Genomic DNA, 27,062 nt, shown 5'->3' with positions numbered 1-27,062 from the left:
TAAATAAGAAAAAACAAAAAACAAAAAACAGTTCTAAAAGAAATTCATGAAAGGGGAGTCTGGGTGGCTCACTCCATTAAGCATGGGCCTTCAGCTCAGGTCATGATCCCAGAGCCCTGGGATCAAGCTGCACATTGGGCTCCCTGCTCAGTGGGGAGCTTGCCTCTTACTCTCCCACTCCCCACTGCTTGTGCATGCTCTCTTTCTCTCTCTGTCAAATTAATAAATTTTTAAAAACTTTTTAAAAAATAAAAGGAATGCAGGAAAGATGCAGAAAAACAAAATAATTAACTTTTTAATATATGTCATCTTTTCACCTTTCAGAAACATTTTAATGTAATTAAGGGGGATGTGTGTGTGCGCGCGCAGCCCTGTATGAAGCATAATGCCGCCAGGGAGCATAATCTGATGGCAACCAAGAGCTTCAGAGAAATAATCCCTGACAAATGGAATTGACATACCAGTGGGATGCATCACAGTGTTCTATCTTTCCAGACTTTCTTTCATAAGAAAGAAATCACCGGATTAATTCAGGAACTATGTTCCCAAGCCAGTTAGTACTTTTTTTTTTTTTCCAGTTAGTACTTTTAATTTTGTCCAATAACCTCGAGTCAGTGGCTTTTTGGCACAGATTCTCAGTGTTACATGCCAGGCATGATTCTAGAAGTTTTACATGCATTAAAATAATGTAGTTCTCCAACAATCCTGTGAGGTGTGTTCAGTGGCAGAATTTTAAAGATGCTTGTTCCCCCCAAGAGTCTCATCCACTGATTATTTAATCAAGTACTAATCTGGGTACTTCTCTACAATGATTTTGCAGATATAATTATGATTACGGACCTTAAGAGGTAGAGATTATCCTGGATTATCTGAGAATGCTCAATATAATGATTTAAGACCTTAAGAACAGAACATTCTCAAGCTGGACTCAGAGACTAGTGAGAAGACAGCAGAGGAGAGATGATGCAGAAGGGGAGATCAGAGATTCAAAGTTTGAGGAGGGTTAACCTGCTATTAATGGTTTTGAAGATTAAGAGGACCACAAGGAATGCTGATGTCCTCTGACACAAAGAACCCCACATCCAAAAGCCAGCAAGGAAGTGGGACCTGCATAGAACTGAGTTCTAGCAACAAGTGGAAAACGGATCCTCCTGGAGAGCCTCCAACAAAGAACCAATGCAGTCCCAAGGACATTTCGCCAGTGCAGTTCTAGATTGAAAGAGATAGAGCAGAAATGATAACCAAATTCAACGGGTAGTTCTTGATTAGATTCTGGCAATGGGTTAACATGGGTAACAGTTCTAAAGAATATTGAGACCACTGGGGATATTTGAATTTGGCCCACATGTTAGATCACAGTATTTTGTCAATGTTAAATCTCCTGAATGTAGTCGTAGTATTGTGATAATTTAGGAAATGTGTTTGTTTTTAGGCGCTATATGCTCAAGTATTTAGAGATGAAGCGCCGTCATTACCGCATATGTAGCTAGAGATAAAGCAAATGGATAAAATGTTAAGTTAATGAATCTAGATGAAAGGTACACGGATGTTCATTGAACTACTTTCGTTGGGTCCCCAAAATTGGGTACCCCAATAATGGGTCCGTGATTAAAGGAGCTAGACTGATACAAAGCGAAGGTCAAGCAAAGCTTTATTTCACGCCAATCAGACCGACTGTCAAACAGACCCGTCGGGGTCGCCCCTTACAGAGGACGACCCCTCCCTGCTTTCCAGACTAACTTTTATAGAGCAAAGGCCACATGGTTGGGCCTGACCACACACAGGTGGCTAATTGAATTACAATTCACCCCCCAGTAGCCATGGAAACTAGCCCATCACCTTGGTAGCTAGGAGACAGTATGCACCCCCACTGACTGAAAATCTCCACCTGGCCTTACCCACCCTTGTACTTGGACTTTGTTATGTGGGACCGGTTTCCCGGACTTGCCTCTAAGCAAGTTCCCCTGGGGGGGCAAGGTCAATCCAAGTTTTACAACAAAATGACAGTTCAACGGGGTGGGGCTGCTCTGGCTGAATAGGCTCTTACACTTTTGCAACTCTTCTCCAAAAAATTCCAAGTTTTTCAAAATAAAAAGTTGGCGAGGAAAAAAAAAATGGCTTTAGATACTGCGAGAAGGCATGTGAGGTGCGGAGGGGGAAAGAAGGAAGACCAGATGAGAAGGTATCCCGTAGTCACGCTGAGAGCCAGCGTTGGTCAGTGGCAGCGGGATAAAGGAAAGCATCTCCACCCCACCCGCAGCTACGCCAGTGAAGTAATCCGAGTGACAAAAGCCAATCACACAACTATAGTTTCCAATGGCATCTTCCAGCCCAACGACTTCTACAGCGAAACAGGCGTGGTCTCCAGCTGTTTTTAAATTTGGTGGGGATCAATTCCTCCGGCAGCCGCCAGTCTGCGCGCGAGCGTACAGAGCGCTGGGAGTGAGCGGGGGAGCGCAGACGGGAAGAGTCCACGTCTCCAGGTTAGAAGGGGAAGATGGCATCCTGAAGTTAATCGGTCCTTCCCCTCACAAGGTATCTCCATAACCTTCGGACCTTTCCTCACATAAATGTCCTTACGGATGAATATCTCCTTGAAACTGATTTTTAATTGACAGTAAGGGTGAGTTGCACAAATATGTTTGTTTCCGCTCCCCCCACTTCCGCTGCGTGCGCCAGGCCGCGAGGGGCGGGAGAAGGAAGCGGAAGTGTTAGTGGCCGCCGGGGCAGGTCACCTGGTCAGTCGGTGGTCCGAGCCCTCGTCCCCTGCTATGGAGGGCTGCAGCGAGCCGCGACTGGATGCTCAGTCCGAGGTAAGTCCTGGCCTGAGAGGATCCGGGGCAGTGGGGCTCTGGAGCTGGAAGGATGTTTCCCTAAATTGTGTTTTCTGCCTTCATTTCAGGTCACCAACCAGGTGAGTGAATGACCGCCCCGCCCTCAGCGAGTGTCAGCTGGGCAAGGGGCGGGCGGTAGCACCTGGCCCGCCCCCTGCCGCGGGGGACGATGTCACCGTGAACCCTCCCCAGCAATCCCCCAATCCAATGCCAGTGTCACCGAATCTCTTTCGTCCCGCCACCCTGCATTGCTCCTTTCACTTTGCACCTGCTACAGTAGCCGCTGCGGTTGTAGTTGAACCTCTTCCACCCACTCCAGCACGAAGAGTACCGAGCAATTCTTATTCTTGGTGACCGTTTATTCAAAACTGGGTACACGGTATTTTAGAATGTGATAAATAGAAGAAATTTTTTAAAATCTACAAAGATAGCCCTGCAAACATTTCCTTAGACTTTAAAAAAGTTATTTTGAAGAAATAAAGTATACCTCTTGAACCTTTCAATGGCTACATATTTTATGCCAGAAAATAAGAGTTCGAATTTTAAAGTTTATTTTATGCCTCTTTGTTCTAAGTGTTCCTGTCCTGTTTCAGGTAATAACTTACTTTCAGACGAACGACTTAATAATACATTTCCCAGAAGAAGAGTATGAAAACTAGAGCGTTTTAGGTCAGGAGTTTCCCAAGTCCGAACAAAACATAAGGAAGGGCTGAGATAAACAAACAGGAGTACAATGGAGAGCCCACTGGCTGCTCCCTGTCAACTGTCTCCAGCTGCTGTTGGCTTTTGAGGATTCCTGGGAGGTAGGGGGAACTAAAATAGATTAATCAACCCCCCTTACCTGGCTTTGCTCAGAGTTAATTGAGTTAGTACACTTTGATTAAATCTCTCAAATCATTTTTATCTATTCACTTACACTAAGTAGTATGTTTATTTCAGCAAGATATCCTGAAACTGAATTATGTTGATTATAGGTTTTTTAAAAATTGAGCCTGTTTTGGGAGGGGCAGTGTTTAAAACAACACAGATTTATTATCTCTGTTCTGAAGGTTAGAAGTCCAAAATCAGTTTTGTGGGACTCAAATCAGAGTGTTGCCCAGGCTGTGTTCCTTCTGGAAGCTCTAGGGAAGATTTTATTTCCTGTTCTTTCCAGCTTGTAGAGGCCGTCTGCATTCCTTGGCTTGTGGCTTCTCCTTTCTTCGAAGCACAGCATTCCAACCTTTGCTTCCGTCCTCACATCATCACTTCTTGTTCTGTTCCGATCACCACAACTCTTTCTGTGACTTTGAACCTTTTGCCTCCTGATAAGGACCCTCATTATGTTGGACCTACCTGGATAAATCCAGAAAAATCTTCCAACCTTAAGATCCTTAATTTAGTTGAATCTACAAAGTCTCTTTTGCCATATAAGCTAACATATTCACAGATTTCAGGGGTTGGAATGTGGACATTTGGTTGGGTGAAAGAGGAGCTGTTTTGAGCCAACTACCCAATCCTTCCATGGAATCATTCACAGGCTATAGGATTATTTACACGGAAAAAGCCAAGGCAAAAAAAAAAAAAAAAAATAGAGCCCAAGATAATTTAAAAACATTAGAATGTACGAGACTTTAGCAAGGTGATTGATTCAATTGTTTATCTAATTCAGACAGGCTGAAAAATATTTTTGTAAAAGACATTTACAACATAAATTATAAACCTTACAATCATCTAACAAAAGATTGTGCTAAGCCTTTATGAGGAAAATGGCAATAAGTGCTAGACATCCGGTTTCCAGTCTGGCATATAAGGAGCTTGGAATGTGGAAGACATCACTTCATCATAAAAACAAGTAAAAAGCTGAACAAACTGAAGAGCTAACAACTCTTGGATCCATCAGAGAAGTGAAGTCGCAAGGCAAACTGCTGCCTTCAAATTGGAGAGACAGAGGTGAATACAGAGAATTACAAGTCACCAGAATAGAAATCTGTGGAAACCAGTGCCAGGGTAGGAAAACCTAAACTATAATTGGTAAAGTGCTTAGAGGAACTGTGGATAAGTCTGAGAGCGAAAACCTCGAGGACTTAGTCACTGGGGGAGGAAGGGTGGGAAGCACCTGCGCGCTTCCATGAGTTTTACCACCAGGAACTCCTAAATAGAACATTTTTATTCATAGTTCACGATGCAGTTTTAAATGTGCTGCTGGGAAAAAAAATGATTATTCAAGAGTATTGTTGAGGGGGGGAGAAAATCCATTACCCAGCTTTAAGTCATTTATGTTTGCAGTATATGCTCTTTAAAATGCTCCAGATAAAACTAGTGTTTAGGCCTGACCTGTAACACCTTCTGTCTTTAAATATTTCTCATGAGTGTATGAATTAGCCAGGTTAATTGAGATGATAGCTCCAGTGAGAGTTCACAACCCCCCATATTACCCATCAGCATACTAACTTTTCTCTACCTTTAAACTATACTCTAAATTCATCTTGCCTTGCTACCACCTAAGTGCAACCCTCCATTGTCTTGTCTACACTACTTTGCAGTGGGCTCTTAATTGAGTCTCCTTGCTTTTCTTCTTAAACTTAATGCTCTATCCAGCAATTTGGATGAGCCATTTGCAAGTCTAAGTTAGACCATGTCTTTCTCCTGCTCAGTCTTTTTTAAGTGATTCTTGTCACACTAGAAAAAAGTCATAGACATGGCCTGCAAGGCTCTTCAAAAACTGATTCCTCATCCCTGACTCCTCTTCTGGTTCATGCCAGTCCAATTACATGGGCCTCGTTGTTCCCTGTTCATGTCAGGCATGCTTCTCCCTTTGTCTAGACTGTTCTTTTTTCCAGCGGTCCATGTGGCTTTTTCCTTTCCTTTATTCTGTTCCATTTCTACTCAGAAGCCACTCCTCAAAGAAGTCTCTCTAGATTCTACCTAAATAGCCTTCCTGGTCACTCTATCCCTTACCCTGCATTTTTTTTTTTTTTTTTACACTTTTTGTATTTGTTTATTGTTTGTCTTCCCCACTAGAAGGTAAGGTCCTGAGGCCTGAGGTCAGGAACTTTTTTTAATTCTTTTTTTATATCCCCAATGCCTAGACCACAGTATTCTTTAGTAAATTTTTATTGAATATTGGAGCATATTGTGACTTGTCCATGGCCACATTGTTAAAAGGTAGGGGAGCTGAGATTCAAATCAGATGGTCTGACTTCAGAATTTGAGCTTGTTACATTGAACAAATCATAGTGCTATCTTACCCAGCACCAGAGGTCTCAGATTACTCATTGCTACATGGTTCTGATACTTACAATCATTGTTTTGAAGTAGCTTATGATTTCTTACAGATGTCTAACTAGAACACATCATCATAGATGAATGATTATTCCTACCGCTACCACTGTTATGGCTTTCCTTGCCAGTTTTATGGTAGAAGTAAAAAGTGAGATGTTCCAGGCTGCCTGGGTGGCTCAGTTGGTTAAGTGACTGCCTTTGGCTCAGGTCATGATCCTGGAGTCTCCCGATCAAGTCCTGCATCGGGCTTGCTGCTCAGCGGGGAGTCTGCTTCTCCCTCTGACCCTTGGCCCTCTCATGCTCTCTCTTTCTCTCTCTCATCCTCTCTCTCTCAAATAAATACATTGAAAAAAAAAAAAGGTAAGATGTTCCATTGACAATATCTTGTGCAGTCTTTTTCTTTTCTCATATATGAGACATAATGACTTAAACTTGTACATTTTATATAGTGGTTCATAAATGCTTATGTTTGTTTTTCTATGTACATGTGTGGGTGTATAAACTGCCCTCAAGGAGTTTACAGTTTAGTGGATGTGGGGGTGGGAGACAGATCCATCTATACAAGGCAGAATGTTCTAGTTGGTAGGGTGTAAGAAATATGAATATCCATAGAAAGTTTGAATAAAGGGTGCCTGGGTGGCTCAGTTGGTTAAGCCACTGCCTTTGGCTCGGGTCATGATCCCAGAGTCCTGGGATCGGGTCCCGCATCAGGCTCTCTGCTCAGCAGGGAGCCTGCTTCTCCCCCTCCCCTCTCTGCCTGCCTCTGCCTACTTCTGATCTGTCCGTCAAATAAATAAATAAAATCTTTAAAAAAAAAAAAGAAAGTTTGAATAAACTAGGAAAGACTTCACAGAGCAAGTAGAATTTGAGAGGAATTTTAAGTAGATGTTTGAGAATTCTGCTACAAGGGGAATGAGCAGTATGAGCCAAGGTATAAAGGCTGAAAGCAGATTTAAAGAAGGGATCAGTCCTGTTTGAGGATGAATGGGAAAATGGGGTCTGTGCTGCAAGATAACTCAGGTACTTGGTATCTACCTCATGAGCCAGTAACCTTACAAGTTTTGACCTGTGATACTAAATTTGGTTAATCTATAAACTATTTAGAGACCATAGTCTGGATTAGAACCAACAAAGACCTAGGAAACTAGTTAAGAAACTAATTAAGAGGCTGCAGTAAAATTTAAGATAAGATTTAAAAACAAAAGCAATTTGTGTAGGTCTGGGGCTATGAGATTGGGAAGAAGGGAATAAATGTTGGCATTGGCTAACAAAATCTTGAATGCCTATCAGTTGTTACATATTTTGAGAAAAATCAAAGTTGACCAACTTTTCAAACCCGTGTCACAGGGAATGGGGGTCATCAGTAGAAATGAAATGAGGATGAGAAACATTTTTGAGGGAAGATGATGTATGTCTGGTGTTAGATGTATATGTACTATGAATTTTTTAGTAGCGAATGTGTTTATTGGGAAAGGCTTTATTTTTTCTGTAGTACTTTTATTAGAAGAATTAGCATCTCTCAGAGGTAATAGGTTAAACAAGCTAAATCTGAAATATCTTTTAGTTGTTTTTGCTAAAATTTCTAGAAACTGGTATATTTCAGATTAAACAGTTAAGAGAATACCTTTTTGATGTCATATGTTAAAGTTTACTGACAAAGTTATTTTCAGCCAGTTATGTTTATCAACTTTAGTTATGTATTGGCTGTGTAATAAACTATGCAAAACTTAGTGACTTGAAATAACAGTTGAGTGACCTTTCAGGACTCTCGTGCGTTATCCAGGCTTAGCTAGGTGGTAGCTTCTACTCCCTATCATCTACTTCTACTCCCTGATTGAGCCAGAAACCCAGAGGGCTTACCCACATGGCTAGTGATGACGTTGGCTAAGAGCTCAGCTAGAGCTGATCATTGGAGTGGCTTGCTTCTCCCTACATGGCTGTTCACCTTAGGGTAGCTGGGTTTCAAGAGGGAAAGTCCCAAGAGCCAGCATTGCATAAAGAAAGAGTCGGACACTTCCATTTCTCCTAAGGCCTGGGCTCAAGGATTCCAGAAAGCCTCTTCTGCCATATTCTGCTGGTCAGAGCAATCACAGGGACAGCTCATATTGGTGCAGAGGGCAAATAAGCTCCACTTAATGTGAGGAGTGACATGTATGTACAGGGAGCGGTGACACTATTTGTTGGAATCTATCTTTGGAGACCAGTTACCCCAAGCTCCAAAAGTTACAAACATAATAGTTCAACAAATATTTATTTGAACATTCACTTTGTACCAAGTATTGTTGTAATAGATTCAGTAATAAACTAGATGGATAATGCTCTTCCTCTTAGGAAGTTTGAATTTCCTTGGGGTACAGGTAATAAGTAAGCATGATAATTTCAGATAATGATGAGTGCTATTGAGAAAATTAAAAAGCAGAGAATGGATGAAGGTACCAATAAACAAGGTGAGGAAGGCTAATAACTTAGCAAATGTCGTATACTTGGACTAGAGTAATATGACTTCTCAAGTAGAAATTTGCTAATAACTCATGCCTTAATCAATTTTCACACACAAACACTAAGTGTGGCTTAGTGTTAGCGCTGTCCAATCGAATTTTCTGTGATGGTGGAAATGTTCTCTGTTGGCACTGTCCAGTATGGTAGCACTAGCAGATGTACTCTGGAGCACTTGAAATGTGACTAGTGCAACTGAGGAAGTGAAATTTTTTATTAATTTAAGTAGTCACATATGGGTAATGGCTATTGTATTGGACAGCTCAAGTCTAGCATGTAGAAGATGATATTCTCATGCCATCCTAGGCCTGTTTACTTTGACCTACTAGAACTTAATTTAATTCCAAATAGTAATGTTGCAGTTAGGTATAATGAAAATTGCATAGAATATGGAATCAGACAGATTAGGGTTGGAATAGCAACTATACAAGTTTTGTATCGTTGGGTGAGTTATTTGGTCGTATTTTCCTCATAGTTTTGAGAGAGGTTAATGTGTGGAAAATACCTAACATTCCTTCTGTTGGCAGACTTTCATTTTAAAAAGGAGAGAACACAAAAGTATGTATTTTATGACTCGAGCTTTAAAAAATACATGCAAAGACTAGAAATAAGAAAATAGTAGTTAAGATAGAGTAGTGCATGATTGCTTTTCTAATATTATATGTTGTATGGGGCGCCTGGGTGGCTCAGTGGATTAAGCCGCTGCCTTTGGCTCAGGTCATGATCTCAGGGTCCTGGGATCGAGCCCCGCATCGGGCTCTCTGCTCCGCGGGGAGCCTGCTTCTTCCTCTCTCTCTGCCTGCCTCTCTCCCTACTTGTGATCTCTCTCTCTGTCAAATAAATAGATAAAAACTTTAAAAAAAATATTATATGTTGTATTTTGAAAAAATAAAAGCTAAATTTAAACTGAAATGTAAATTTAAACTGAAATGGTGTTTATCAATATTTTTCTTCATAGATTTTATATGATGTTTTTACATGATGTTTTTACATTAATAACTGCAGGTACCTATCAATTAATTTTTAAAGATTTTATTTATTTGAGAGAGAGAGAGTGTGTGTGTGTGTGTGTATGTGTGCACGCGCATGCACACGAATAGGGGGAAGGTCACAGGATGAGGGAGAAACAGACTCCCTGCTGAGTGTGGAGCTGAATGGACATGGAGCTCTGTCCCAGGACCGAGATCATGACCTGAGCTGAAGTCAGGCACTCAACCCAGCCACCCAGGAGCCCCTAGATCAATTAAATTTTTAGTCACACTAAAACCGTGACTGACTATAGCTAATTTCTTTGTTTTCCTTTTAATCTGTATTTGTTTTGAGATTACTTTTCTTGTATTTTTTTAAAAGATTTTATATATTTGTTTGCCAGAGAGAGAGTGAGAGAGAGGGGTAGGCAGAGGGAGAAACAGCCTCCCCCCTGAGCAAGGAGACCAATTTGAGACTCAATCCCGGGACTCTGGGATTATGACCTGAGCCGAAGGCAGACACTTAACTGACCAAGCCACCCAGGTGTCCCTCTTTCTATTCATTTTACTTGGGGATTTTTTTTTTGTTTTTTCACTAGTAGTTTTTTTTCTTTGTACATTTTCCTTTTTTTTCTTTGTACATTTTCCTTTTCTTAATTCTACAATAGTTTAGAGACTGTATTATTTCATTCTTAATATCCTCCATAATGATGTGTGCTCTGTTCTGATTTTTCTTTTATTCTTTTCTTGTTAAAATCTCCAGTGCAGTTAATTCCTGGTTAAGGCTAAACCACGTTTACTAGAAAATTTGCTTTTTTTTTTTTAAAGGTTTTATTTATTTATTTGACAGAGAGAGAGAGAGAGAGATCACAAGTAGAGAGGCAGGCAGAGAGAGAGGGGGATGCAGGCTCCCTGCTGAGTAGAGAACCCAACGTGGGGCTCGATCCCAGGACCCTGAGATCATGACCTGAGCCGAAGGCAGCGGCTTAACCCACTGAGCCACCCAGGTGCCCCGAAAATTTGCTTTTAATTAGCATTTACATGTTCAGTTTTAGAATCATAAACTGAATACCATCTTTCTTTTATTCATGAGTATTCATTTTGCACAGTGAGTGTCTGGATGGTAGCTCTCCCTGTTTTGTCACTTGAGAGTTCACCATTGTCAGCGGATTCCAACATTGTGTTCCTTTATTGATTTTCTGTTTGAAACGTTCTAAATAATCCAGAGTTTTATTTTGGACTCAGAGTCAGATGAGTAATGATTTTCTTTACCATTTTCCTGTAGACAGTAAAGCATCAAGAAATTGTATAGGCTGGGGCACCTGGGTGGCTCAGTGGGTTAAAGCCTCTGCCTTCGGCTCAGGTCATGATCTCAGGGTCCTGGGATTGAGCCCCAAATGGGGCTCTCTGCTCAGCGGGGAGCCTGCTTCCTCCTCTCTCTCTGCCTGCCTCTCTGTCTACTTATGATCTCTGTCTGTCAAATAAATAAATCTTTAAAAAGAAAAAAGAAAAAAAGAAATTGTACAGGCTGAATAAGTTTAAGAAGTACTCTGAATTAAATTTTTGGGTATCCCCATTAATCTAATATAAAAACTGTATCTCTAATCATGAACTCTCTTAGATTCTGTTCTTGGATTTTTAGCCACTTACTGAACATTCCTATTTAAATATCCTGTATCCCCACTTGGTAATCTTAAAATATACCAAGTCTGATTGGTAACATGATATCAACATTCTCCCTATCCTCTGTACTCAGATTTGCATAGTTGTCTTTGATCTCCCATAATTGTGAAGAAAAACATCAGGACCTACTGATTCATTCTTTAAGGATCAGTTTAATCCTGCTAGTTACCACCTTAGTTCCAGCATTTAAAACCTCATTCCTAGGGCGCCTGGGTGGCTCAGTGGGTTAAGCCGCTGCCTTCGGCTCAGGTCATGATCTCAGGGTCCTGGGATCGAGTCCCGCATCGGGCTCTCTGCTCAGCAGCGAGCCTGCTTCCCTCTCTCTCTCTGCCTGCCTCTCTGTCTACTTGTGATCTCTCTCTGTCAAATAAATAAATAAAATCTTTAAAACCTCATTCCTGGATTATTGAATTATGCCATCACCAGATGAATATTTTTTAATCAATACTTTCATATCCTTGCCTTTACTGAAAAAAATTCAGTGAGTCTCCATTGCATACTGAAAAAGTTTAAATGATTTAACATATTTTCCGTAAGATAAAGTATATGAGAATACTTTAAAAACCTCTGAAAACCCACAATTTGAAAATAATTATTGGCTTCTTCATCTCTTTTTTTCAGCTTTATCTTCCATACTTCCTTAGAGGAGCCGTCCACTTTAAGGCAGTTAAATGCTCTCTTGTACCAGATATTGACTCTCTGCATCTCTGGTTGGTTCAGCTTAATATTTAGTAACCATTTATTCTCTGTTAGGTGTATATTTCTGGAATATATAAAGAAGACACATTCTCATCTCAATTTCAGTTCTGTTTAATCTTCAAAACTGAGCTGAAAGCTTATGTTCTCTGTAAAGCATTCCTTTGATCACTGTAGCCTACAATAAGTTTTTCCATTCGACCAGAAATGTGTTTTGTATTCAGTGATTTATATTCACTCCCCCCATCTGATATCTACACGATAACATATGCCAAAAAAGTGCATTACTGTGGCCAGCTTAATGAATAATTTTAAAGTGAACACCTTTGTAACCATAATCTAATTCAAGAACTAGAGTATTACTGGTACCCCAGAAACCCACCACATGCCCTTCCCCAATCAAACCTCTCCCTTCTCTTCTCCCTGGAGGTAATGATGATCCTTTGGTAATCATATTCTTGCCTCTATATACAGTTTTCCTACCTGTGTATGCAGCCTTAAACAATACTGTATTTCCTGTTTCTCAAGTTTAAGTGAATGGAATCATGTATCTTTTGACTCATTTCTTTCAACATTTTGGTGTTAGCGTAGCTGAAGCTCATTGCTGTACATATTTATCTTTCTTACGACTGCTGAACATTTGGGTGGTTTCAATTTAGGACTATTATGAATATTGCTGTGCAGAAGCTTTGAGTTTAATGTAGTCCCACTTGCTTACTTTTGCTTTTTTTGCTTTTGGTATCATATTCAAAAAATCATCACCAAGATTTCTGGAAAAATCATCACCAAGGAGCTTACTGCCTACATTTTCTTCTAGGAGTTTTATGGTTTCAGATCTTACTTCCAAGTCGTTAATCCATTTTGAGTAAGTTTTTGTATATGGTATAAGATAGTAGTCAAGTTTCCTTCTTTTGCATGCGGCTGTTCAGTTTGCCAGTATTTATTGAAGATACTGTCCTTTCACCACTGTATATTCTTGCCTCCTTGTCATAAGTTAATTGACCATATATGCATGGGTTTATTTTGGGGCTCTCTGTTGTGTTCCATTAATCTATTTGTCTCTTTTCATGCTAGTGATATACTTTTAAAATTATTATAACTTTGTAACATAATTTGAAACCAGAGAGCATGACATCTCCAGCTTTGTTCTTTCTCAGAATTTGCTTTGGCTATTTGGATTTTTTCTATTTCTGTAGAGAATATCTTTGGAATTTTGATAGGGGTTGGTTTGAATCTATAGATTGCTTTCAGTAGTATGGACAATATATTTTTTAATTTTTATTTTTAAATTTTAAAATAAACATATATGTTTTTATCCCCAGGGGTACAGGTCTGTGACTCACCAGGTTTACACATTTCACAATACTCATCATAGCACATACCCTCCCCAATGTCCATATCTCCACCACCCTATCCTGTCCCTACTCCCCCCAGCAACCCTCAGTCTGTTTTTTGAGATTGAGTCTTTTATGGTTTGCCTCCCTCCTGATCCCATCTTCTTTCATTTTTTCTTTTCCTACCCTCCCAAACCCCCCATGTTGCATCTCCACTTCCTCATATCAGGGAGATCATATGATAGTTGTCTTTCTCCGACTGACTCACTTCGCTAAGCATAATACCCTCTAGTTCCATCCACGTTGAATATGGACAATATTTTAACAACATTAATTCTTCCAATCCATGAACACAGGATATCTTTCCATTTATTTGTGTCTCTAATTTTTTTTTTTTAAGATCTTATTTATTTATTTGAGAGAGAGAGCACAAGCTGGGGGTGAGGAGGGGAAGGGAGGTTGGAGAGAAGAGGGAAGGGAAGAAGCAGACTCCTAGCCATGCAGGTTGGCTGAGGGAGGTCTGGATTCTAGGGTTCTGGGATTGTGACCTGAGCTGAAATTGAGTCAGATGCTTTACTGACTGAGCCACCCAGGTGCCCCTCTATTTCTTGAGGTGTAAAGTTAGCTTGTTTAGTTAAGACTTTTCTTGTTTCTTGAGGTAGGTGGGCATTTATCGCTGTGAACTTCATCTGAGAACAACTTTTGCTGTATCCCTTAAATTTTGTTATATTACATGTTCATTTTCCTTTGTCTCAAGGTATTTTTTTTGAGTTCTTCTTTGACCCATTGATTATTCAGTAGCACATTGTTAGGTCTCCACATATTTATGAATTTTCTCGTTTTTCGCCTTGTAATTAATGTCTAGTTTCATACCATTGTGGTCAGAAAAGATGCTTGATTGGATTTCAGTACTCTTATATTAAGACTTTCTTTGTCCTAACAAATGATATGTCTTGGCAAATGTTACGTGTGCACTTGGGAAGATGTGTATTCTCTCGCTTTTGGACGGAATGTTCTGTAAATATCTGTTAAGTCCATCTGATCTAACATATTGTTTAAGGCTGATGTTTCCTTATTGATTTTCTGTCTGGATGTTCTATCCATTGATGTAAGACTGGTATTAAAGTCTTCTGCTATTATTGTACTGCTGTCTGTTTCTTCCTCTAGGTCTGTTAATATTTGCTTTGTCTATTTAGGTACTTCTGTGTTGGGTGCATGAATATTTACATGTTGTATCTTCTTATTGGATTGAACCCTTTTTCATTATGTAACTTGCTTTTATGTTTCTTATCACAGTCATTTTAAAGTCTATTTTGTCTGATATTAAGTGTAGCTACCCCAGCTTTCTTTGGTTTCCATTTACATGGAATACTTTTTCCATCCTTTCATTTGTAGTCTATTAGCATGTCTCTCGTATGCAGTATACAGATGAGTCTTGTTTATAAAACATCCTAAGTTTTATAAAAAGAGGCTTATTAATAAGCAAAGCTTTTTGCCCTATCAGCACTCATTTGATAGCAAAATGTATTGATCTATCAACAAATATTTTTTGTAAGTGCCTGCTGTGTACTATTTACTTGTTAAAGCTTTGAAAACAAGAAACAAAATCCTTCTACTCACCGTCTTAGGTTTTAGTCAGTATTAAGAGCTGCATTTATCCAATCCTGTTTTATGCCCAGAACACTGAGCGATCATCAACAGAAATTAGATTAAAAGTATTAAGGCAACCAGTAGTCAATAAGCTTATAGTCTTTGGAGTCAAGCAGACTTTGGTTTCAGTTCTGATCACAGAAACGTGTAACCTTGCACACATGATCTAAGCTCTCTGAAATTCAGTTTTGTCATCCGCAAAATGAAAATAATAGCCTATAATGTTATGATGATTCAGTGAGGCATTTAATACATATAAACTACATAGCACATCACCTGACAGGTGTTCATCATTAGCAGTGATGAAATCTAAAACCACCTTGTCACCAAGTGCTTATGCTCACATATAGCTTCAGGTCAAGAACTGGTGAGCAAGGAAACTGGAATGGTTCCCATGTGGGTCCTAGTCACATATGAAGATGATAGGTAGCTCATCTTCCATTTTAGGATTTTGGGTCATGGAATGGGAGAAAGCATATATGGAACAGGAGAGTGAGGTGAGAGAGGCTACGAAGCATTTGTGGTCCCATTAAATGCAGGAGCAAAATGAAGGGAAAACCAGCAGTCGTACCACATCTTCCTTCTACTTCCATTGTACATCTGGTAAAGATGGTTCTATGTGTGTTTTATTATTGTAGTGATGACAGTGTTGTTTTCCAGCTCTGTTTCTGTCCCACATTGCCTCTCTCCATTTTCATTTGATTATTGTTCCCCTAGCAATATTAAAATGAAGATATTTTCTTTTACTGTGACTGGCATTGAAACTACAAGTTCAGTGTGAGAGCAGTAAAATTGAATAAATATCTGCATTCATGGCAGTGTTATTACCCATGTATTGTTCTGTAATGTTTCATTACAGCTTGTAGATTTTCAGTGGAAGCTGGGTATGGCCGTGAGCTCGGACAGTTGCAGATCTCTTAAGTATCCTTATGTTGCAGTGTTGCTGAAAGTGGCAGATCATTCAGGCCAAGTAAAGAACAAGTCCTTTGAAATGACAATTCCACAATTTCAGGTTTGTGATTTTACCATTCAGTTGTAGTTCATTGTTCTGTAATTGCTACTTAAAAATGTATAAAATTTTTCTTAAAGAAAATTTTAATTGTTTTTACTTACAATTTTGATGTGCTTTACATTTATTAGTACACACAAAAGACCTAAACTTGTTTTCTGTGGGAATTTGATAAATTTCACTATTTTCAGTATAATGCTGAACTGGTATACTATCATATTTGATCACTTTCACAGTACTCCTCTGTGAATATATTTAGGGAATTTTCATCTTCTTTGGCAGGAAGATGAACTTTGCATTTAACTATTTTAGGCTTAATATTCAAGAATGATAGCTAAATAAATCTTATCTTTGAACAGCGTTGACCCTGAATTTTCTGACTAAAAATGTTTATAAAATTCTGATCAGTGTACCAGTACATGATGATAGTTTTATCAGAGATTTGAGTAACTCAATGGTTTATATGTAGAGTCATCTTATTCATATTATCATTTCTACCTCTTTTCTATAAGCAACGAAGAAAAAGGGACGAGTGAAAAATTAGATTTTCTTCAAGGTACATTCAAGGAAATGTTTTATCATTGACTGCTTTAATTGGCCTTAGAGTTTGTTTTTGTTTGTTTTGATTGCTTGAATACTTAAGACTCCTCACAGTAATTAGTACTCTAAGAAAAAGTACTCTAAAAACAACAATCAAGTGAATGCAATGGAAATATAATGAGAATTCTTTGTAAAACTAAAAATATGCTGATTCTAGGCTTCCTTCTTAAGAAAAGCTTCTCATGAGGGGCACCTGGGTGGCTCAGTGGGTTAAGCCTCTGCCTTCGGCTCAGGTTATGATCTCAGGGTCCTGGGCTCTCTGCTCAGCGGGGAGCCTGCTTCCCTTCCCTTCTCTCTGCCTGCCTCTCTGCCTACTTGTGATCTCTCTCTCTGTCCAATAAATAAATAAAATCATAAAATCTTAAAAAAAAAAAAAACTTCTCATGGGCCAAAGGATGCTTTTGATTTCTTCTTTAACAAACTACACTCTTTCCTTAGCTTTTTTAAGGTATAGCTGCCAAATAAAAATTACATATATTTAAGGTATATGATGTGATGTTTTGGTATTACGTGTACATTGTGAAATGATTAACACAATCAAGTTAATTAACATAATTCACCATCTTGTATGGCTACCTTTTATATGTGTCTGTGTGGTATCTACTCTCTTAGCAACTTTCAAGTACACAATACATTATTGTTTTTATTATTAACATATAATGTATTATTTGTTTAGGGGTAAGATCTGTGATTCATCAGTCTTACACAATACAGAGCACTCACCACAACATATACCTCCCCAGTGTCTATCACCCAGGCAACCCATCCCTTCCACCCCTCTCCATTCCAGCAACCCTCACATTGTTTCCCAGGATTGAGTCCCTTAATGATTTGTCTCCCTCTCTGGTTTCATCTTGTTTCATTTTTTCCTCTCTTCCCTTATGATCCTTTGCTTTTTTTCTCAAATTTCACATATCAGTGAGATCATAGGATAATTATCTTTCTCTGGTTGACTTATTTCATTTAGCATAATACCCTCTAGAGTTCCATTCATGTTGTTGCAAATGGCAAGATTTCATTTTTTGATGTATATATATGAACCACATTGTCTCTATCCATTCATCTGTTAATGGACATCTGGGCTCCTTCCATAGTTTGACTATTGTGGACATTGCTGCTATAAACATTGATGTGCAGGTGTCCCTTCAGATCACTACATTTGTATCTTTGGGGTAAATACCCAGTAGTGTGATTGCTGGGTCGTAGGGTAGCTCTATTTTCAACTTTTTGAGGAACCTTCATGCTGTTTTCCAGAGTGGCTGCAGCTACTCCACAATACATTATTATTAACTATAGTCACCATACTCTACCTTAGGTCTCTAGAACTTATACATCTTACAACTGAAAGTTTGTACTTTTGAACCAACATTTCCTCATTTCTCTTATTCCCCAACCCTGGTAACCACTGTGTACTCTCTTGTTACTATGAGTTCTACTTTTTAGATCCCACAGATAAGTGAGATCATGCAATATTAATTTGTCTGTGTTTGGCTTATTTCATTTAGCATAATGTCCTCCTAGTTAATTCATGTTGTCAAAAATAGCAGGATTTCTTTCTTTATAAGGATGAATGCTATCCTATTGTGTGTGTATATATACAGACACACACCACATTTTTAATGCATTCATCTGTCAACATACAGTTAGATTGTTTCCATACCTTAGCTACTGTGAGTAATGTTGCAAAGAACATGGGAGTGCAGATACCTTTTTGAGGTAGTGATTTTATTTTCTTTGGATATATACCCAGAAGTAGGATTGCTGGATCATATGGTAGTTCTGTTTTACAAATTACACTTTAAGGGTTTTTTTCCCTTTGATTTCTTTCTTTTAAAATAGGTACTGCTGGGCTCCTGAGTGGCTCAGTGGGTTAAGGCCTCTGCCTTCCGCTCGGGTCATGATCCCAGGGTCCTGGGATCGAGTCCCACGTCGTGCTCTCTGCTCAGCAAGGAGCCTGCTTCTCTGTCTCTCTCTGCCTGCCTCTCTGCCTACTTGTGATCTCTGTCTGTCAAATAAATAAATAAAAATCTTTAAAAATAAAATAAAATAGAATAGGTACTCCTGCTTTCAAACAAAAACCTATGGTCACAGATTCAACATTATGCTAAGTAGCATCGTGGAAAGAATTAAGACTTGTCTAAAAGGAAATATAGTATATTATGATATGTGAGTAGCCTTCAATTGAATATAAGGACCAAATCAATTAAAAAAAAAACAGGTTTCATTCCTTTATATAATTCACAATCTTGACCCAATTCTTATTTTTCTATATAGTATTCATGCTCTCTGATTCTACCTCTAAGAATTTTTTTTTTCCTATAGAAAAGAATCACAAATGGGATAGATCTTTTAAAGGTTGTTTTTTGCATGGCTTTTAACCAAAAACAGAGCAGAACTGAGAGCATAGGAACATTTTTTGAGCTTTTAATTTGTATCTTTCTTATAGCTGAAATTTTGGGGCACCTGGGTGGCTCAGTGGGTTAAAGCCTCTGCCTTCGGCTCAGGTCATGATCCCAGAGTCCTGGGATCGAGCCCCACATCGGGCTTTCTGCTCTGCAGGGAGCCTGCTTCCTCCTCTCTCTGCCTGCCTCTCTGCTTAGTTGTGATTTCTCTCTGTCAAATAAATAAAATATTTTTAAAAAAAAAGAACTCTTATAGCTGAAATTTGGACAGTCAGTATATAGTCTCAAAGAAATAGTTACATCTGGCTTCATTACATATAAACTAAAATGAAATATATATACTTTTAAGTAGCAAAAAGAGACTTAAGACCAAATAAGAAGGAAATGCAGAAATCATTAGAGCATATCCTAATTGCTGAGGTTAAGTTTCAGATTTGCCTCCTAGTTCCTAGCAGGTAGAGAAGAAAGGAAAACAGAATTTGTTTACTTCCTCTCTTGGAGATTTGGGAGATGGAAAAAAAGATGACTTTTATAGGAGAACAAACATACCAGCTTAATGTTTAAATGAAAGGAAACTATCCTTCTACTATATAAGTCATTGTCAGTGTTGGGTCTTTTTTTTTTTTTTTTTAAGATTTTTAAAGATTTATTTGAGAGAAAGAGAGACAGAAATACTGACAGAGAGCCTGAGTAGGGAGAAGAGGGAGAAGAAGGCTCCCCGCCAAGCAGGGAGCTTAACTTCAGGCACTATCCTAGGACTCAGGACCATGACAAGAGCCAAAGGCAGACGCTAACCTACTGAGCCACCCAGGTGCCCTAGTATTTGGTCTTTCTTACTGTAACTAAACCCGTATCTTAAAGAAGACAGCTCCTATCATCCTGAAAAAGTCTTTCACTAGATTTAAAGTGGTTTAAAGCCTGGAAACTGATTTTTTTTTTTTTTTTTTTTTTTTTTTAAGAGCTGCACAGGGGCGCCTGGGTGGCTCAGTGGGTTAAGCCGCTGCCTTCGGCTCAGGTCATGATCTCAGGGTCCTGGGATCGAGTCCCGCATCGGGCGCTCTGCTCGGCAGGGAGCCTGCTTCCCTCTCTCTCTCTCTCTGCCTGCCTCTCTGCCTACTTGTGATCTCTCTCTCGCGCGCGCTGTCAAATAAATAAATAAAAAATCTTTAAAAAAAAAAAAAAAAAAAAAAAGAGCTGCACATTGTGTGTGCCTGGGTGGTTCAGTCGCTTGAGTATCTGACTCTTGATTTCTGCTCAGGTCATGATCTCACGGTCATGAGATTGAGCCCCATATCAGACTCCATACTCAGCACACAGTCTGCTTGTCCCTCTGCCTTCCCTTCTGCCCCTCCACCTGCTCTCCCTCTCTAAAATCAGTACATAAATAAAATCTTAAAAAAAAAAAAAAGAATTGCACACTCTACCAACTAAGCCAGCCAGGTGCCCCCCACACTGTCATTTTTGTTTTTATCTTCATTGCCTAGTACAGTGTTGGGTATTTAATAACTCTTTCTGGTATGATCTCAAAAGAACTTTTTTGTGTGTGATTTAAAATATTTTAGTTGTGAGATAATAATCCAACTCTATAATAGTATTTTTGCTTGTGGTACCAAATTGTACCTGTTTTTTTTTTTTTAATAGCTCTCTAATAATAATAGCGATATAAACTTAACATAACAAATTTAATATGTCATATGGTCTTTAAAGGTCAGGTGTAATAAGTTAAAGAACTACTTACATATCCTCTAAAAGCTAAGTTAATATTATTTTTCCTTTTTCTCTCCAGAATTTCTACAGACAGTTCAAGGAAATTGCTGCAGTTATAGAAACTGTGTGAAAACTGATTACTTGGCTGATAAATTACTACCATCATCCTAAAATCATGGACTTCACTTCCTGTAACAAAACTGTATAAGGGTCAAATGGTATTTATTGAATAAAAATTGTACGTTTGTTTTTCCATTTTTTAATAATAAAAAAAATTAGACAAACAGGAATTAGATAATGGTGATCAATGTAAAACTTTGTGAATGTACTAAAAGGTGCTGAATTGAATGCTCTAAAGGGTGAATTCTATGTTATGTAAATTTTATCTCAATAAAAAAATCAGACAAACAGTTGAATGATTGATATTGGAGGCACCACAAGTTTATATTTAGACCAATAATTTTAAAACTTACCAATAATTGTACCCATTTTATAAACAGAATCTCTTATGGAATCCTATACATAAACTATATATAAACTTTAAAAGTAGCATTTGACTGCAATAACATTACAAATTCAATTTTTGATACTCTTAATTTTTTTATTTTTAATAAAATATATATTTAATTTAATAAAATTAAATTTTAATATTTTAATATTCACTTAGGATAACAGCAATCAGTGAGAAGACTGAGCCTGCTCCTTCTCATGCATTTGGATCAGGTTGGGACTGACCATTGATGCCTTCTATTACCCAAGCACTTAGGTGTTACTCTTATTAATATTTGTGGGAAGTTCAAATACATGCACGGAGATAGAACTATATGATTTATCTTGAGTTCTATATATAACTGAGTTAATCTGGTAGCACTAATTATTGTGTTAGATGGTTTCCATTGAATTTAAATTTATAAACTGTTATTAAACTATGTTATAGAACCACAGCAAAGAATACTATATGGCATTGCTTAGAAATAAACAAATCACTGGAATAGACTAGGTGGTCTAGAAACTGATCCAGCCACTTGGGACAAGGATGTATTTCAGTTGGGTGGGGAAATGTGACTTATTTAATAAATTATACTAGCACTCACAACATATGCAAAAATAAATTCCAGATGGATTAATGCCTTTAAAATATAAAAACTAGGGGCACCTGGGTAGCTCAGTGGATTAAAGCCTCTGCCTTCGGCTCGGGTCATGATCTCAGGGTCCGTGGGATAGAGCCCCGCATCGGGCTCCCTGCTCAGCGGGGAGCCTGCTCCCCTCCCCCCCGCCTGCCTCTCTGCCTACTGTGATCTCTGTCAAATAAATAAAATCTTTTTTAAAAAATAAATAGAAAATAAAAATAAAATATAAAAATTAGAAGTTTTATAGAATATTTATGTTCATTAAGGCTGAGGCAGGTAGCAGCTCCATAGCTATAACATAGAACACATATATTTGAAATACAAGAACTAAAAAATTATATTTGGAGAAAAACAGGTCACTAAAGACAAATGCTAGGTTGATATGTAAGTTAGTCTTGGTCTGGGGAAAAAATTGCTTTAAATATTTCGAGTAGGAAGAGGTTTTATACAAGAAATGAGATGCTCACTAACCTGTCAGACTGAAGGAAAAAGTCACTAGAAATTCTTGCTGGCTTTTAGAAATCCAGTGGTGCAGGAATGTCAGGGAAAACCACAGCCAATAATCTCTACAAAATGCAGGACATACCTGGGGGCCACCGTGTGCGCCATTTCCGCCGTCCGTCAACATGCGTAATGAAATAAAGGCTGCTTGGTTTCTTTGCCCTTCCTAGTTGCACAGCGAGAATGCTTCTTTTTGGTGGAAGTTAAACCAGGACCCTGCTGACTATCAGTTTCTACTCTTCTCTCAGAAGGGAGATTTCAAAAAGCAAATATGGTGCCAAATATTCTTACTCTGCTGAAGAAATAGAAGTTCTTATGGTCATTATGCAAAGTGATGACACACGATATAGAAATTTCATAGTCCAGAAATAACATCCTTTGAAATAAAGCTACAGTACATAAAGATATTGGCAAAATTGGTGGACTGTCATCCATTTCCTCTGTTTGGGCCCCACAGGAAGACTCATTTTCCAGCCTTCCTTGCAGTAAGGTAAGGACTTCATGATTGGGCTATAGCCAGTGAAATCTGGGCAGAAGCATCCTAAGCCATATCCAGTTTGCGTCATAAATCCCTCTCATCTTCTGGCCAGTAGACATATGAGAAAATGCTCAAAATCACTAGTCATCAGGGAAATGTAAATCAAAATCACAATGAGGTATCACCTTACACCTGTCAGAATGGCTAAAATCAAAAGACAAGGAATAACAAGTGACAAAGATATGGAGAAAAAGGCAGCCTCATGCACTGTTGGTAGGAATGCAAACTGGGAAGGCCACTGTGGAAAACAGTACGGAAATTCCTCAAAAAATTTTAAAATAGGAGCACATGTTCCAATAATTTCACTCCTGGGTATTTACCCAAAGAAAATGAAAACACTAATTTGAAAACATGTACCCATATGTTTATTGCAAGATTATTTACGATAAAGATACGGAAGCAACCCAAGGGTCCATCAATAGATGAATGGATAAGTAAGATGTAGTATGTACACACACCCACATGAATATGCATCCATAAAAAGGAGACTTTGCCATTTGTGACAATGTGGATAGACCTAGAGGATATTATGCCAAGTGAAGTAAGTCAGACTAAAACAAATACATCATTTCATTCTTGTGGAATCCAAAAAACAAGAGCAGAATCAGACCTGTGACTACAGGGAACAATCTGATGGTTGCCAGAGGGGAAGGGAGTTGTGTGTGTACGGGGGTGGGCAAAATGGGTGAAGATGCCTAGAAGATACAGGTTTCCAGTTACAGAATGAATACGTCACAGGAATAAAAGGCACAGCACAGGGAATAAAGTCAACGATATTGCATGCTAACATGACAGTTATACTTGTGAGCATTCCATAGCATAGAGACTTGTCAAATCACTGTGTTGTACACCTGAAACTAAAGTTATGTTGTGTGTCAAATACACTGAAATTAAAAATTTTAGTTAAGGGACGCCTGGGTGGCTCAGTCGGTTGAGCATCTGCCTTCGGCTCAGGTTATGCTCTCAGGGTCCTGGGATTGAGTCCCACATCAGGCTCCTTGCTTAGTGGGGATCCTGCTTCTGCCTCTGCCTGCTGTTCTCCCTGCTTGTGCTCGCTCTCTTGCATGCTCTCTCTCTCTCTGACAAATAAATAAAATCTTTTTAAAAACTTTTAGTTAAAAACATCCTTCTTGGGGTGCCTGGGTGGCTCAGTGGGTTAAGGCCTCTGCCTTCAGCTCAGGTCATGATCTCAGGGTCGTGGGATGGAGCCCCACGCCGGGCTCTCTGCTCAGCAGGGAGCCTGCTTCCCTTCTCTCTCTGCCTGCCTCTCTGTCTACTTGTGATCTCTGTCTGTCAAATAAATAAGTAAAGTCTTTAAAAAAAAAAAAAATCCTTCTCATGTTCCAAGCTCTCTCACATCCTTGCTGCTGGAAATGAAGGTCTCAAAGAACAAAAGCATAATATGGATCCCGGAATCACTATTGGAGGAAGACACCTTGCAGTGATAGCCTAACTTGCACTGGACAGTGGTGCAAACTAGAAGCAAACTTTTATCGTGGTGAGCTGGTGAGATACTTGGAGTGTTTGTCATAACACAAGTGAGCATGAAGTTGAATAACACAAGATACATGAATGAAGATTGTTATTGTAGCATTTCCAGTGACAAAAATACAAAATAAAGGAAAGAGTGAATACCTATCAATAAATGAATGGTTGAATAAACTTGGCCTATCTATGCTATAACATATCATACACCTACTAAGATTTGCCTTTGAGATATTATCATTACACATTTTTGTGTCTCACAAAATGATGTAAAAATGCATTCATATGTATTTGAATACTTAATGGAAAATTACAATTGTATGGAAGGATGTCTACCAGCTTCTAAGCCAATAGTGGAGAGTTTGTCTGGGGCAGGGGTGGAGGAGCAGGTTAAAAAATTTCTTTTGTTGAAGTTCATGATTCATGATAAATAAGTATAGTTTTAAAAAAATCCTGAAAATCCTTGATTTTTAAAAATACTTAAGTATGCTTTTGAAAAGTTCTTATGGTTCTTTTTATGGTATAATATTTTACTTATTTTAAGTTAACAAATGTGTAGTGTTTAGAAGCAGGATTATTTGGGAAGTGCCTCCCCAAACCAGGATAGACAAACCTGAAATATGTCAAATGTAGGCCTAGCCATGCTTTAGAAATGGTGAGCCCAGTTGGGTCTAACATTTTGGCTAGCACTGCTACAAGAAACACATCTTATACCTTTGTTTCCTCTTCTGTTCTTCCAATTTTAGTATATGTGCTGCCGAAGCGAGCACCTCTTCTGTTCTTCCATGTTGGAAATTTATATCTTCTTCACACCATTGGCATTTCCACAGGTCCCCCATGTGAATCCATTTTCTTTCTTTTTTTTTTTAATATTTTATTTATTTGACAGACAGAAATCACAACTAGAGAGAGCAGCAGGCAGAGAGAGAGAGGAGGAGGAAGCAGGCTCCCCGCGGAGCAGAAAGCCCGATGCGGGGCTCTATCCCAGGACCCTGGAATCATGACCTGAGCCGAAGGCAGAGGCTTTAACCCACTGAGCCACCAAGGCGCCCCTGAATCCATTTTGTTTCTTTCTCCTCTGCCAGGAAGCACACTGCTAAGAGGAGCCTGGGTCCACTGCCTGTTGCTGCCGGCCTATGGTACTCAGAACCCACCTGCTTAAAGAGTTACTGAGATGGTCATTCATGCTTACCAGCTGCCCAGAGATATACCCTATTACCCACCCTATGGATAGTAGCATATTAATGATTCTAGGATTCTGAGAAGGCAAGTCCCCTTTCCATCCCTTTTCTATCTTGTGGGGTACCAACTTCATTGTACTCCCAGAAATGAGAGTAGAAACCATCCCTACCCCAGTCTGGGTAAATGCAACATACTTACCTTCCAAGACTGTGCACAGGGTCTCTCCAGGTCCCACCCACCCAAGTTCACTCTTCCCTCTCCATTTGCAGTGGTTATGCAAAAAGTTCCAAAGTGAGGTCCTGGCTCGGACACTGTGGTAATGGATCTGATTAGAATACATTTAAACTGCATGTGGAGGGGCGCCTGGGTGGCTCAGTGGGTTAAGCCTCTGCCTTTGGCTCAGGTCATGATCTCGGGGTCCTGGGATTGAGCCCCACATCAGCATCGCTGCTCAGCAGGGAGCCTGCTTCCCCTCCTTTCTCTCTGCCTGCCTCTCTGCCTACTTGTGATCTCTGTCTGTCAAATAAATAAAATCTTAAAAAAAAAATAAACTGCATGTGGAAATTTAACCCTTTGCATTTGAAAGGCAAGGGCTTTTTTTTTTCCATAGTATAGTTTTATATTATATTCATTGCAAATGTCTACTTTGACTTTTTATTAGTTTAATGAGTTCACTGGGATGGCCTGACAGTTAACCACTGTAATAACTTTTCTGTGGGAAAATATGTTTCAAGTTTTAAACACTTGCTTTTAAATGTAAACTTTTGGGAAAAAGAAAACTTATTCTTAAGTTGAAAAGATATTAATGAGCTTTTAGTTTCCAAAATGGAATAAATTGCCCTTGAACTCATCAAGCAAAACCCCAGTGTTTTCATATATTCAGCTACTGAGACGAGTTAACTTAAGTATCAGATTTATGAGGAAAGAAGGCAAAATAGCCACATTTATTTAAAGGAATTGAAACTTCCAACATACTGCCTTGATTTTAAAAGTGCTTCGCCCCTAGAATTCTCACTCTTTCGTTCTCATTTTCCTGTATTAACTGTTTACCTTTTTTTTTTTTTCACTATTCTTTTCTCAGATGTTATCGATTCAGTACTCCTTTTCTTCCTTCCAGTATGGCTCATCTGAAAAGTTTTGAAATGTCTGGCAACAATACAGACAACAAAAGAGAAAAATACTGAGGAAGTTAGGACACATTAAAAATGTGAGTAGGGGCGCCAGGGCAGCTCAGTTGGTTAAGTATCTGACTCCTGATTTTGGCTCAGGTCATGATCTTGGGATCCTGAGATTGAGCCCTGTGTCAGGCTCCATGATGGACGTGGAGCCTGCCTAAGATTCTCTGGCTCCCTTGCCCCTGCCCCTCCCCCACACTTGTGCATGCTCTCTCTCTAAAACAAACAAACAAACTACAAGTCAGAAAATACAATAGCTAAAATGAGTTTAGTGCAGAGAAACATGTATAGTGCGTGTTTCTTAGTGCAGAGGAACATATATAGAGAAACATGTACAAACATCTTGTACAGTAGATTAGATTGGGTTGCAATTTAACTGTTAGTTTTCTAAAGTTTAGAAAAAAACCCCTA

The 27,062-nt window shown here is 39.0% G+C and overlaps 1 protein-coding gene across 4 annotated transcripts; it reads left to right on the top strand.

The window, feature by feature from the left end:
- Positions 1 to 1,867: 1,867 nt before the first annotated feature.
- COMMD6 (COMM domain containing 6) lies at positions 1,868 to 21,048 on the top strand. 4 transcript variants are annotated; one of them, XM_045978478.1, is made up of 4 exons: positions 2,013 to 2,813; positions 2,903 to 2,914; positions 15,861 to 15,934; positions 20,720 to 21,048. In XM_045978478.1, exons 1-4 carry the CDS (start codon positions 2,639 to 2,641, stop codon positions 20,768 to 20,770), a joined length of 312 nt encoding a protein of 103 aa, XP_045834434.1. In that variant the 5' UTR covers positions 2,013 to 2,638; the 3' UTR covers positions 20,771 to 21,048. The 4 variants fall into 4 exon arrangements, with proteins under 4 accessions (XP_045834435.1, XP_045834434.1, XP_045834437.1 ...); XM_045978480.1 differs by having other exon boundaries at positions 2,465 to 2,813; positions 15,782 to 15,934; XM_045978479.1 differs by lacking the exon at positions 15,861 to 15,934 and having other exon boundaries at positions 1,868 to 2,813.
- The last annotated feature ends 6,014 nt before the right edge of the window (positions 21,049 to 27,062 follow it).

This window comes from Meles meles, chromosome 14 (genome assembly GCF_922984935.1).
Source record: "Meles meles chromosome 14, mMelMel3.1 paternal haplotype, whole genome shotgun sequence".
NCBI classification, from domain to species: domain Eukaryota; kingdom Metazoa; phylum Chordata; class Mammalia; order Carnivora; family Mustelidae; genus Meles; species Meles meles.
The sequence above is the reverse complement of the archived record's forward strand: the minus strand, read 5'-3'. Positions and strand labels throughout refer to the sequence as shown.

Coding starts and splice junctions, on each gene's coding strand:
- COMMD6 (XM_045978478.1), top strand. CDS start 2,639: ATGTTTGTTTCCGCTCCCCCCACTTCCGCTGCGTGCGCCAGGCCGCGA. Junction 15,935..20,719: donor TGACAATTCCACAATTTCAG/GTTTGTGATTTT, acceptor TTTTCTCTCCAG/AATTTCTACAGACAGTTCAA.